Source organism: Gadus chalcogrammus, chromosome 4, assembly GCF_026213295.1.
Source record: "Gadus chalcogrammus isolate NIFS_2021 chromosome 4, NIFS_Gcha_1.0, whole genome shotgun sequence".
Taxonomy (NCBI): Eukaryota; Metazoa; Chordata; class Actinopteri; order Gadiformes; family Gadidae; genus Gadus; species Gadus chalcogrammus.
The window spans coordinates 9,326,649-9,337,724 of record NC_079415.1 but is presented as its reverse complement, the minus strand read 5'-3'; the positions used below and the strand labels follow the sequence as shown (position 1 = coordinate 9,337,724).

The 11,076-nt window shown below is 43.2% G+C and overlaps 3 protein-coding genes across 8 annotated transcripts in view; 2 read left to right on the top strand and 1 right to left on the bottom strand.

Moving 5' to 3' along the window:
- The first annotated feature begins 494 nt into the window (after positions 1–494).
- On the top strand, positions 495–4,894 carry LOC130380886 (protein SET-like). The gene is made up of 8 exons (XM_056588291.1): positions 495–770; positions 2,097–2,154; positions 2,261–2,403; positions 2,684–2,787; positions 3,013–3,126; positions 3,251–3,418; positions 4,061–4,186; positions 4,780–4,894. Exons 1-8 carry the CDS (start codon positions 701–703, stop codon positions 4,792–4,794), a joined length of 798 nt encoding a protein of 265 aa, XP_056444266.1. The 5' UTR covers positions 495–700; the 3' UTR covers positions 4,795–4,894.
- Positions 4,895–4,992: 98 nt separating this feature from the next.
- Positions 4,993–10,554, top strand: dync2i2 (dynein 2 intermediate chain 2). The gene is made up of 9 exons (XM_056588288.1): positions 4,993–6,164; positions 6,337–6,600; positions 6,712–6,821; positions 7,183–7,340; positions 7,584–7,693; positions 7,878–8,048; positions 8,390–8,631; positions 9,426–9,583; positions 10,147–10,554. Exons 1-9 carry the CDS (start codon positions 6,087–6,089, stop codon positions 10,383–10,385), a joined length of 1,530 nt encoding a protein of 509 aa, XP_056444263.1. The 5' UTR covers positions 4,993–6,086; the 3' UTR covers positions 10,386–10,554.
- A 223-nt stretch (positions 10,555–10,777) lies between these two features.
- sptan1 (spectrin alpha, non-erythrocytic 1) overlaps positions 10,778–11,076 on the bottom strand; it is a 44,197-nt gene continuing 43,898 nt past the window's right edge. For all 6 annotated transcript variants that reach the window (XM_056588277.1, XM_056588281.1, XM_056588279.1 and 3 more), the window contains one exon: positions 10,778–11,022. In XM_056588277.1, coding sequence (XP_056444252.1) covers positions 10,897–11,022 — 126 coding nt within the window. In that variant the 3' untranslated portion in view covers positions 10,778–10,896. The remainder of the gene's footprint in view (positions 11,023–11,076) is intronic.

The window sequence follows — 11,076 nt, the reverse complement described above, 5'->3', positions numbered from 1 at the left end:
TTATTATGGAAATTATATTGTAGTAGGTGGACATGCCAAAGATACATAACCATATATGTCAGATTAACTTGACAGTGGTACAGATTACCTTTTAAACATGTAAACAATACAATTCAACACTAACCTGCAGTGATATTCCAAGTACTTAGAAAACACGTACAATTTAAATTATGGGCCAAAGTGTATGGCCCATGGATATACATCCACGTATATTCAGTAATTTTGAGAGGCAATGGGCCTAGATCAAAGACCGAAGTCCATATTAGTGAGAGTGGTGAGCCCAAAATATAGGTGAGATACAGAGCTAGCATGTTATGTCACATAATATTGCATAATATAGCACTGGACATTGATAATTGTCGAGTATCATAATCCGGCTATCGATCGCATAAATAAATTGCATAATTGTATGAGCTGCATACGTGTGTGTAGGCCCCTCTGCTGTGCACGCCTCCTTTTAAAACGGCCAATGTACACACCCGGTCAGTAGGGGGCGGTAATGCACCGTGAAGTCATTGCGGAGCGACCAGAAAAAGGCTAGAATAGAAGCGTGTGTGTTCTGTGCAAGAACCTCCCGTCGTCCACATTGTGGGGATACATGGTGGGCAGCACTCCGTGCAACTAACTTCTGGCGCCTAATATACTTTGTAACTATACTTTCGACAATTCAATCGGACACTGAGACATTGGGTAAAACACAATGTCGGCGTCCACGGCGAAAGTGAGTAAGAAGGAGAACTCCAACCATGATGGAGAGAAGGAGACTTCTGGTAAGGTTAAGGAATGGCGGTATCCTTGTACAACGCCATATTCAATTGTTTTGTTGCTTTTAGCGCTATTTTAGTACGTATCTTTGCATTCAGGCCATTCGTTCTGTTTTTGAATCATGCATGATATTGTTATAGACGGACCAGTTTATTAGTTATATTTGGGGTCTGACCACTTCGAGAGTTTGCATTATTGTGTATTATAGTTAATGCTATCTTAATGAATTGTGTTGCACGGCGTGTCCTGGTAAGCTAACGTAGTTGTTATCAGTTCACTGTTGGAAGTGAGCGCACGTCCGACACCGTAGCCCCATTTAACTTTACAGGTTTGATTCGACCATTGTTGAGTTTGAAGAATCTAAAAATATATATCAATTGTGAAGGATGGTTTTAACGAGCCTAGCTTTAAGGACGAGAGCTTTAGGTTGACTGGAGTACATCGCATATCACTATAGTTAGGTTCTCGACATCCAGAACGTATTTATTTAGGATTCATGATGTCTGTATTTTGGCTTTCAGTCTTATGTGGCCGAAAGGGTTTGTAAACAAAACAAAACTAACTAGTGGGGTGATGGCCAACCTAGTCCTGACTCTGGACCCCTGCTACTGAGAACCGCATGACGGGACCCTCGGATGAATAACAATGGATATATCTAAGACTTTGACTACTTCGTGCTCGGGTCGGGAGATTTTAATTTTTTAATTCGAGTACCGTGTGTGAACAAAAACATGCCGAAATGTGGTATAAAACCGAACCCTGATACTCTGTAAACCACCCATTCAAGCCGAAGTAGTTAGCAGACGAGTTGCTATGGCTACTTCCGCCGTGGATATAATGGGCGGTGTGTGAAGTGTGGTGTTTATTAGCTTTACTTTTTGTCATTTTTGCCCAGACCACTCACTAGTTATGGTAACGCAGGAAAGATTACTTGAAAGTTGCGAAAACGACCCTGAAGCAAAAAGGGTTGCGACGTATTAATTTATTTGAATTAAAGTTCCGTTGCTTTTTCTTTTGTTAAATCAACATGAAGCTTTTGTTTTAACATGAAGTAACATCTGCTGCACACAATGGCGTATGTGCAGCGCGAATTCAACATGGTTTGACCGTCATTGGTCAGGTTGCGTGAACGCATCGCAAGAAATCGGAGCTAAAAAATGTATTTAAACCACGCGGCCTAATGGCAACAGGAAGCTATAATAGACTGTATCCGAGACTCATGTGAAAAGAAGGACCCTGGGACAAAGCAATGCATTACCATGTTATGTTTAATTCAAATTTCTGCAGACAAGCTTTATTTATGTTCTGTTAAATAATCATTTATATTTCAGAAAAAGATCAACAGGAAGCCATCGAACACATTGATGAAGTACAGAATGAAATTGATAGGTAAAATTATATATTCCATGATCACTGCAATTGTAAAAATATATTTATAAAGTTTTTTTTGGTACAACGTTTTTGTTAATTCATTTTATTTGATGATTTCTCCTAGACTAAATGAGCAGGCCAGTGAAGAAATTCTAAAAGTTGAGCAGAAGTACAACAAACTACGCCAGCCATTCTATCAGAAGAGATCGGCGCTCATTGCTAAAATTCCTAACTTTTGGGTCACAACATTTGTCCACCATCCACAAGGTAATTTCTTATTTTCACATAATGCTGCCTTATTTGTGTATTGTTGATGCAGACAGGTGTGTGATAAAATAATGGATACATTTCAGTGTATGTTTCTGTAAGGTTATTTTTCTTTTTTTTAAGAAATTCACTTACTTGATTTTAAATTGGAAGTAATTTGATGGAGAAGAACAGACTTAAAGTCATATGGACCGTGCCATTCAACTGAAGTTGAAGGGCAAAGTGACTAGGCTGTTCAATTGATTGTACATGAAATGGTCCACCCTTACAATCTTTGTAGTTGCCGCTATTCTGGGAGAGGAGGATGAGGAAGCCCTTCAGTACTTGAAGAGGGTGGAGGTCGCAGAGTTTGAAGATATCAAGTCGGGATACAGAATTGATTTTGTGAGTGGGCTCATTCAATTGTCAATGATATATATATATATATATATATATATATATATATATATATATATATATATATATATATATATATATATATATATATATATATATATATATATATATATATATATATATATATATATATATATATAAATAAAAAAAAGACAACATGCATTGAAACTGTTTCTCACAATTGACGTGAATCATGTAAATATTCCTTTTCAGTATTTTGGCGAGAATCCTTACTTCGAGAACAAAGTCCTCTCCAAAGAGTTCCACCTGAACGAGACCGGAGATCCCGTCTCCAAGTCGAGTGAAATCAAATGGAAACCTGGGGAGGTTTGTTCACCTGTGGTTTATATGAATTTAAAATTGAGAAATGACCAGATTGTCTACATTTTTGCATAAGCATATCTACATGTAAAAAATGTATATAATATATTTGTATTATTGCATTATCCAGGACCTGACCAAACGCACAGTGCCTCAAATCAAAGTAGGCAAGAAGAGGCGTTTTGAGGACACAGAGACATTCTTCACATGGTTCACGGACCAGACTGACTCTGGGGCCGATGAGGTGGGAGAGGTCATGAAGGACGACATCTGGCCCAACCCCTTACAGTACTACCTGGTAGGCTCCCCACTGCCGACCGTAATGACTTTCACAGCCAATCTGACTAGCCTTAAGGTGCTTGCACACCGCCGCGCGGCAACCGCCCTTATAACCGCCTCGCTGCCGGAGGGTTCAGCGCGGCGGTGTGAAGGGCCAGGCGTTTTCAAACGTGGCTGCTGCTGCTAGTGCTACTGCCGCTGAAAGTTTCAACACGGGGAAAGCTGAGTGGTAGGGCAAAATCGGTGCGCTTTCGCATGGGCGGCAACCGCTTCCTGGTTTACAGCCGCTTTTGTAACCGCCACCCCTCCCTCATTGAAAAGAATGGAGGCGGCGAGGTGAAAGCAGCTTTATCCTCTGAATCGCAAGTCAAACCGGATGGGGCTGGGGGGAACAATGCATAGGAGGAATGGGATTGGTTCCGGATTTGATGGAATCGCTACGGAAATTGACAGAACATGCCTACCGGTTTTAAATATGTGGAGGAATTAGGACTACTGAATGTAGGTCAATGATATTACTATGTTATAGAAGTGTATGATGTTGTGCAAATTCGCCTAATGGGGTACAAAAAGGGTCATGTAGTTCTGTTGTATTTCTAAATAAATGCATATGTTCATAACTAGATTTCTAACCATATGTATTTTCTGAAATATTCCCAAGGTTCCTGACATGGACGAGGATGACGATGATGATGAAGATGGGGAAGAGGATGATGCCCTAGAAGATATTGATGAGGAAGACGAAGATGATGATGATGACGATGATGAGGACGAAGAAGATGGCGAGGTAACCAAAATATGATTATTTTTATTAAGGCTATTTGATGCCAAAAGTAAACTAAGTCCTTTTAATTTGATTCATCATATTGCATTCAGTCAGGTTTTTCGAATAATAAAATGTATAGCTTGAGCTTTTTCTTCAAGGAAAAGAACATTTTAAATAATATTTTTGCCACTGTATACTTGTCATTGCCGTAATTAAGGACATCTTATTTTCTCGTGAACTCTGAAAGAAACGGAAAAATATATAAACAATTTTATAAACAGCTTAGTTATTGTTAGTTGCATACCTAGTTTGCTTTATGGTAGCTTGTAAACACTAGCCTCTTCATGTGGTAAAACACACTAGTGTTCTGTCAATCAACAGGCCTCTGTTCCAACAGTTAACCTAATCAATGTCCTTTTTTTTTTTCATGGGGGCATTCATTTCCTTCATAGTCCAGGTTGAACTAAAAAAAAAAAAAAAGACTTCATCAATTTACTAAGAGGGTCTGGTCCCTGTCTTAAGCTCACTATATAGTTTATTAACATTCATTTGTTGTATTGTTTGTCTGTGTAGACATGTAGTAGTGTATATATTGATGTTTTCATGTCTTTCAGGATAATGGCAACTAAGCTTCAGAAGAATATGCCTACCACTCATCGTTCTCGACCCTAGGAAGCAACTCGCTTTGTGTGTTTTTCAAGTTTCCCACTCCTTTTTTTTTTTTTTTTTTTTTCAGTAAATGCTTCATATTTCTGTACCAGTCATGGCCTGTCATACAAGCCATGTTTCAAGACAAAGAGCCTTTTCTTAGTCATAGTTTCAGGGTGGTTCTCTAGAAAGTCTTGTCTATTATCACATCGAAAGATATGCAAACATCTATGTATACATTTTACTGCTGCGTGTCTAATGCAGATATCAAATGTTTTGTATTGTGGTGCGATGGATGGAAATACACTAGGCTGCAGTGTTGAATTAATGCATCCATCCAATTACTACTTTAAGTCTAGAATAGTTGTGGTTTTGGGAGCCTAATTTTGCGTTTCCTTTTTTGTACCGAATTTAAGTACCAGCTTGTTCATTTCAACATTTCAGGGGTTATCTTGGTATGCCAGTATTAACATTTGTTAACATTTTTGGAGAGGACTGAATGTCGACAGGTAGAGAATGGTGGGGTTAATGGGGGCATATCAATGGATGTATGTTTGTTCACTTGTTATTATCATCCAGCAGCTAAAGCTCGGATTCAATTTGTAATAAAAAATAAAATGTATTTTGTGTTCAATTTTGTGGGGCGGGCAATAAAGGATCCAGCTAGCCTGTGATATTTGTTCATTTTATAGCAAAGTGTAAAATATGCTATGTAATAAAAGCAATCTGCATGAATGATTGAATAAATTTTAGACTTTACCAGAGGTTTTTCTACTCAAAATACTAAGATAAATTGTCCCTTATAATGTAATCATAAATTAAACCGATAACAAATTTCCAATACTTGTCTTTGTGTACATTTTAAGACCTATGGATAACTATTGCCATTGCTTGCTAATACATTGGATTGGAACAAACCAATCGGAAGTGTCTAATGATTTATAAAAAATAAATGTATTCAAATTTAGTGCTAGAAATGCTTAATTACAGTATTTATTAACCAATACTCTTGCACTGTCCTGTACCTAGTCTAAACGGAAACGCTTTATGCTAATCCATTGACGACATCCGGTTGTATCCATAGTGATGGCATTCCCTATCCTAGATGTCGGCTGTATCAACTGAATTGTAAACTAGTTGCATGCTACTTTGAAATGCATTAAAGTGCGTTATGCTGTGTAGACAATATAAGCATCCTGACTGATCCCAATTCAACATTGGGTTTACGTTATAATCGAATGCAAAAACGATTTAGTTTGCATCACTTACGAGAATGTTCACCGACGAGACATTGGACTGTGTAGGAATCGAGTCGCTTTGGAGAAAATCCCAACAGTTAACTCAGCATTCGGTATGTTAAATAGTTAATCATTTAACCATAACCATTAATTTCCATCTCGATGTCGATGCAGACCGGTGCTATCTCCTATTATTGTATTCTGGTTAATTACAAGTAACGTAAAGCATTTGTGACGAATCAAGAACAGAGCCACTACTAAATGTGTGTGCCTCATTCATTTCAGAGAGGATGCCAAACCAAAGCCGTGAGCAGTGCCGAAGCCGAAGTCCAGACTGTCCACCCTTCAGTAAACAGCAGCCAGACAGAGCCACAGGACCAGCTCACAGAGCATCTTCTCACATACCTCACCCAACAAGAGGCTGAACCGCCAGGTCTGAAGGACTTCCTCGACCGAGTAGAGGCTATGGTCTTAAGAGAGTTGGCCAAAAATGCCAAAAGTCATGCCTTCGATGGATACCAAGTGAATTGGGAAGAAGAAACTCAGTTGGTGAGTCAGAGAGCAGCAGTGTTGAACATAAACAATGATGACTTTTCACTTTTCATCTCTCTCTCTCAAAATGTGTTACCCTTAAAATACAATGGTGTATTTGTTTCGCAGGTTTCGTGCCTACACTGCCTCCAGGATCCTAGTGCTCAGGAGAAAGGCCTTCATGTTACAAGCGTATCGTGGAACTGTACCGGTTCTGTGGTTGCCTGTGCTTATGGACGGTACGTGTGAGATCATCCATTGATAAACAGTCCGAAACATTAGGAGGTTAACCAGGTTTCATGAAGTCTCATGAAGTTTATCTTTACGTTTTGCTTTATCTTAAAAAATGCGTTAGGTTTCCCATGATGTCTTGCACATACACTTCACCATAATAATAAGCACAACAACATGTTGCCTGGTTATTCTAGAATTGTTGTTGTTAGGACTACAAAACTTGGCTTGAACTTCATTTAGTGGAACTTCAGATCACATGCTAGAAACCCCACTGCTGCTACACCACGATATCCTCTCATTAATCCCATGAGCCCCTACTATTTGCAGCTCAAACTGTTAGTTTGTGTTTTTTTATGTGACTGGCAGTATTGACGACGGGGACTGGAGCACGGAGGTGTCCTATGTTTGCACGTGGAACGTGGACCGGCGAGGCCTGAACCCAAAACAACCCGATCTGGTCATAGACGTCGGCGCGGCCGTCATGGCGATCTCCTTCCACCCCTCACGGCCCTCCCTCATCGCAGGTATGCTTGTGCCTGCGGTCCCCTTTCGGTGGGACTCAAGCTGTACTACTGCAGTGTGTGGCATCGTTGAACCGTTTGTAGTTTTAAAGTCTGCAGAACTGACCACCAAACAGTTAACTCCCAGAAACAAACCCCAGGTAAAACAACCAAACATGAAAAGAACACTGAAATGGTTAACAACAAACCCAAGTGTAACAAAACACAAACGTGTCTGTGTATGTCTGTTTGTGTCTGTGGTATTAGGAGGTCTGTACAGTGGCGATGTGGTGGTCTGGGACACCAGTAAGAGTCAGGACTCTTTAATGGCTCAAACTGGGATGTCTGCTCAAAGTCACCGGGAACCAGTCTATCAGGTGAGTTAGTCTTTCTCTCAAACATCGCCTGAGCTCTGCTTGGCTCTGAGCTATTCAGACACATTAAGTGTTACGGGTGAAACTATTCACATACATATCCGCAATGTTGTAGTTGTTCTTCTAATTTGAGAAGCCTGAGATGCATGTGGATGGAAAACATGAAGTGAATGCAACATGGCTCCAGGTCGCGTGGGTGCCCCAGGAGAAGAGAGGGGAGTTCGGGGTGCTGAGTGCCTGTTCGGGAGGCAGGGTGCTGCTGTGGACCCTGGATCTAGACCCCGGGACGCTGGTTCTTCAGGCAGGCTATGCCCTGATCACACAACAAGTACCGCAAAGCAGCAGTTCACACACCAAGGTGAGGCTTTGGCTACCAGGCATGAATATCACATGTACTGTATATCGCATGCATCTTCATATGTATATCACATGCATCTTCACATAACTATCACCTGCATCTTCACATCTTATCAGATGCATCGTCACAGGTGTCATAACATATGCCTCGTCACATATATCTTATTTTTGTAACAGCAGTGAAATGGTTGAAGATCATCAAAGACATACTACTGCCGTGGACAAGTTCATCCAACATACCAACACATTTAAAACTAGAACAACACCATATTGGGTTCGCTCATGATACTTAAAGTCCCATCTGATGTTCTTCCCCCCCCCCCCCCCCCCCCCCATCCCTAGGCCAGGGGCAGCAGCCACGTGGGCATCACCTCCCTGGCCCTGGCCCCCTGGGACCCCGACACCTTCCTGGTGGGCTCGGAGGGGGGGCTGCTGCTCAGGTGCTCCTTCTCCTCCCAGACGCCGGCCGCCGTGCCCCCCTCCCTGGACCAGGGCCCCGGCCTGGCCCTCAAGGCCCCCGCCGTGTTCTCCTTCAGGCCCCGCCGCAGCCCCATCCACGCCGTTAGCTGTTCCCCTTTCCACAGGTGACCCCCCCTCCCCCCTCCACCCCCCCAATAGGGTAGCTGGTCACTGGTCCCCTTCACCATGTGAACCCCCCCCCAATAGGGTAGCTGGTCACTGGTCCCCTTTTACCATGTGACCCCCCCTCCACCCCCCCAATAGGGTAGCTGGTCACTGGTCCCCTTTCCCCATGTGACCCCCCCTCCACCCCCCCAATAGGGTAGCTGGTCACTGGTCCCCTTTCCCCATGTGACCCCCCCTCCACCCCCCTAATAGGGTAGCTGGTCACTGGACCCCTTTCCCCATGTGACCCCCCCTCCACCCCTCCAATAGGGTAGCTGGTCACTGGTCCCCTTTTACCATGTGACCCCCCCCCCCCCAATAGGGTAACTGGTCACTGGCCCCTTTCCACAGTAATGGGGACCTTGAGCGATCTTACTGCCAATTACATTTTTTCGAGCGATCTGATTGGCTCAATTGATTTATACATTTTTTCGAGCAATCTCATTGGCTAAAATGACAGACTGATTATGGTGAACATTGGTGTTACCTGGGAACACAATCCATAAAACAAGCACAACACCGTGATGCAACCGGGCCTTGAGTGTGGCCAAAATAAAGAACCTTCCAAAAACAAAGCTAAGCTAACAGGGGAGGCAGAGCTTAACAGCTTGTCCACACACACATTCCCCAAAATACAGCCGGTAGCAACAATCCTAACCTTACGTGTTGTAATGTGTGTATCAACCCCCATGCTCACGCATCCAAGTCCTCACGTTGACTCATTCGTTCTGTGGTGCTCCTCGTCCCTCCAAAGGAACCTGTTCCTGAGCGTGGGGACGGACGGCCTGGCCCACCTCCACTCCCTCCTGCAGGCCGGCCCCCTGCAGTCCCTCCGTGTGGCCGACGCCTACGTGTTCGACGTGAGCTGGTCCCCCACCAGACCCCTGGTGTTCGCTGCTGCCACCGGTCAAGGTACTGCGGGTTTGCTGTGTGGACCACAATAAAAATAATAATAATAATAGATTCAATTTGTATAGTTTATATAGTTACATAGTTAGTTATTAGACAATGTTAGTTGTATAGCTGAACTCATCATTTGCTTAGGTAAACCGTTTAGCTTTTGAGTGCATTTTTCATGAAATCGTATTTTATATATATTTAAAAAAATTATCTTACAGTACTTAAAATGATATTAGCCATCAGGTGGGAGTGTGATTAGCCATGACAAGCCGTTTGAAAATCTGCCCTTCCTTGGCCTTAGTGAATTCACAAGTCAGAGTTTCCAATGAGATGAATAATAGAAAGATAAGCAACATTTGCTCCAGTCCACTGGGTTGGCTGGGAGACTGCTCTATCCAGCACAAATTAACACTCCCACTCGTGATGTCACTAAGGCATTATTGACGCATCTGATCCCATAAACTCAGGGAAATCAAATGGGTTAGCAGTATAGTGAGTCCGAGTCGGTCTCGTGATCGATAAACAACATTATACACCGTGGGTTTTACGCAACGTCCCCCTCCTGTACCCCCCAGGCGTGGTCCAGATCTTCGACCTGGGCCGGACGTCCGTGCGGCCGGCGGCCACCATCGGGCAGAGCGCCGGGGGCGCGGCCGCCACGTGTCTGGCCTTCAACGCCACCCACACCGGCCTGCTGGCCGTGGGCAGCATGGACGGCACGCTGAACGTCTGGCACCTCAGCTCCGACCTCACCCAGCAGGGCCCCCGGGAGATGGCCCAGCTGGAGCGGCTGGCCAATGAGGTGGCAGGATGAGCCGCCGTTTCCCTGGCGACCGCGTTATCATTGGCACTTTGTATTCGACACTTTTGGAGCATTTATTTATTGCTGTGTATCTCAGTCTCATTTATTCTTTTTGTTCATTAAAACTTTTTATGGAATGAGAATGTGTAAAAGAAAGACCCCAGAGTCTTGAGTGAGTGGTTTCCAGTTCTAACCAGTAGCGTTTATTGAAGCACACTGCAGTGGGTTAAGGTGGTTCTTCACATCACTGTTATTATAAGTTCTTATATCCAGCAGAAGCACAAGCTAAAACGGCTAAAAACAATCACATTCAAAGGCAGACAGATCTACTATTATCAGAGGAGCACGACAAGTGAAAGCTTTGGAGCTAGTATAAATAGGTATAGATAGTGACAACTAGTGAGTATTTTCGTTTCTCGTGTGGTTAATCATGCAGTTTCAGCCGTGTTATTCGTGTTTCCTTAAGTGTGTTGTGGGGGGGTGGGGGCAAACGCGTCCCGATTGGTCACTGGTAGCACGAGGATCAGTTGACGAAGAGCGAGCGTGTGAATTCCACAAAGTCGAAGGCCGACGGCAGCTCCCGTCCCTTGCCGTCTAGGTAGGGCTTCATGTGCGACATGCAGTAGTCTGCTTGTTCCTTCGTCAGGTTCTGCAGCGGAAGAGGAGATGGATGTCATTGATTAATGTTAAATATATTTAAGAC

Excerpts from the sequence above, each read along its gene's own strand:
- LOC130380886 (XM_056588291.1), top strand. The coding sequence starts at position 701 with ATGTCGGCGTCCACGGCGAAAGTGAGTAAGAAGGAGAACTCCAACCAT. Across the intron at positions 771-2,096 it reads TGGAGAGAAGGAGACTTCTG|AAAAAGATCAACAGGAAGCC; the intron begins GTAAGGTTAAGG and ends TTTATATTTCAG. Across the intron at positions 3,127-3,250 it reads TCAAATGGAAACCTGGGGAG|GACCTGACCAAACGCACAGT; the intron begins GTTTGTTCACCT and ends TGCATTATCCAG.
- dync2i2 (XM_056588288.1), top strand. The coding sequence starts at position 6,087 with ATGTTCACCGACGAGACATTGGACTGTGTAGGAATCGAGTCGCTTTGG. Across the intron at positions 6,165-6,336 it reads AACAGTTAACTCAGCATTCG|AGAGGATGCCAAACCAAAGC; the intron begins GTATGTTAAATA and ends CATTCATTTCAG. Across the intron at positions 9,584-10,146 it reads CGCTGCTGCCACCGGTCAAG|GCGTGGTCCAGATCTTCGAC; the intron begins GTACTGCGGGTT and ends TGTACCCCCCAG.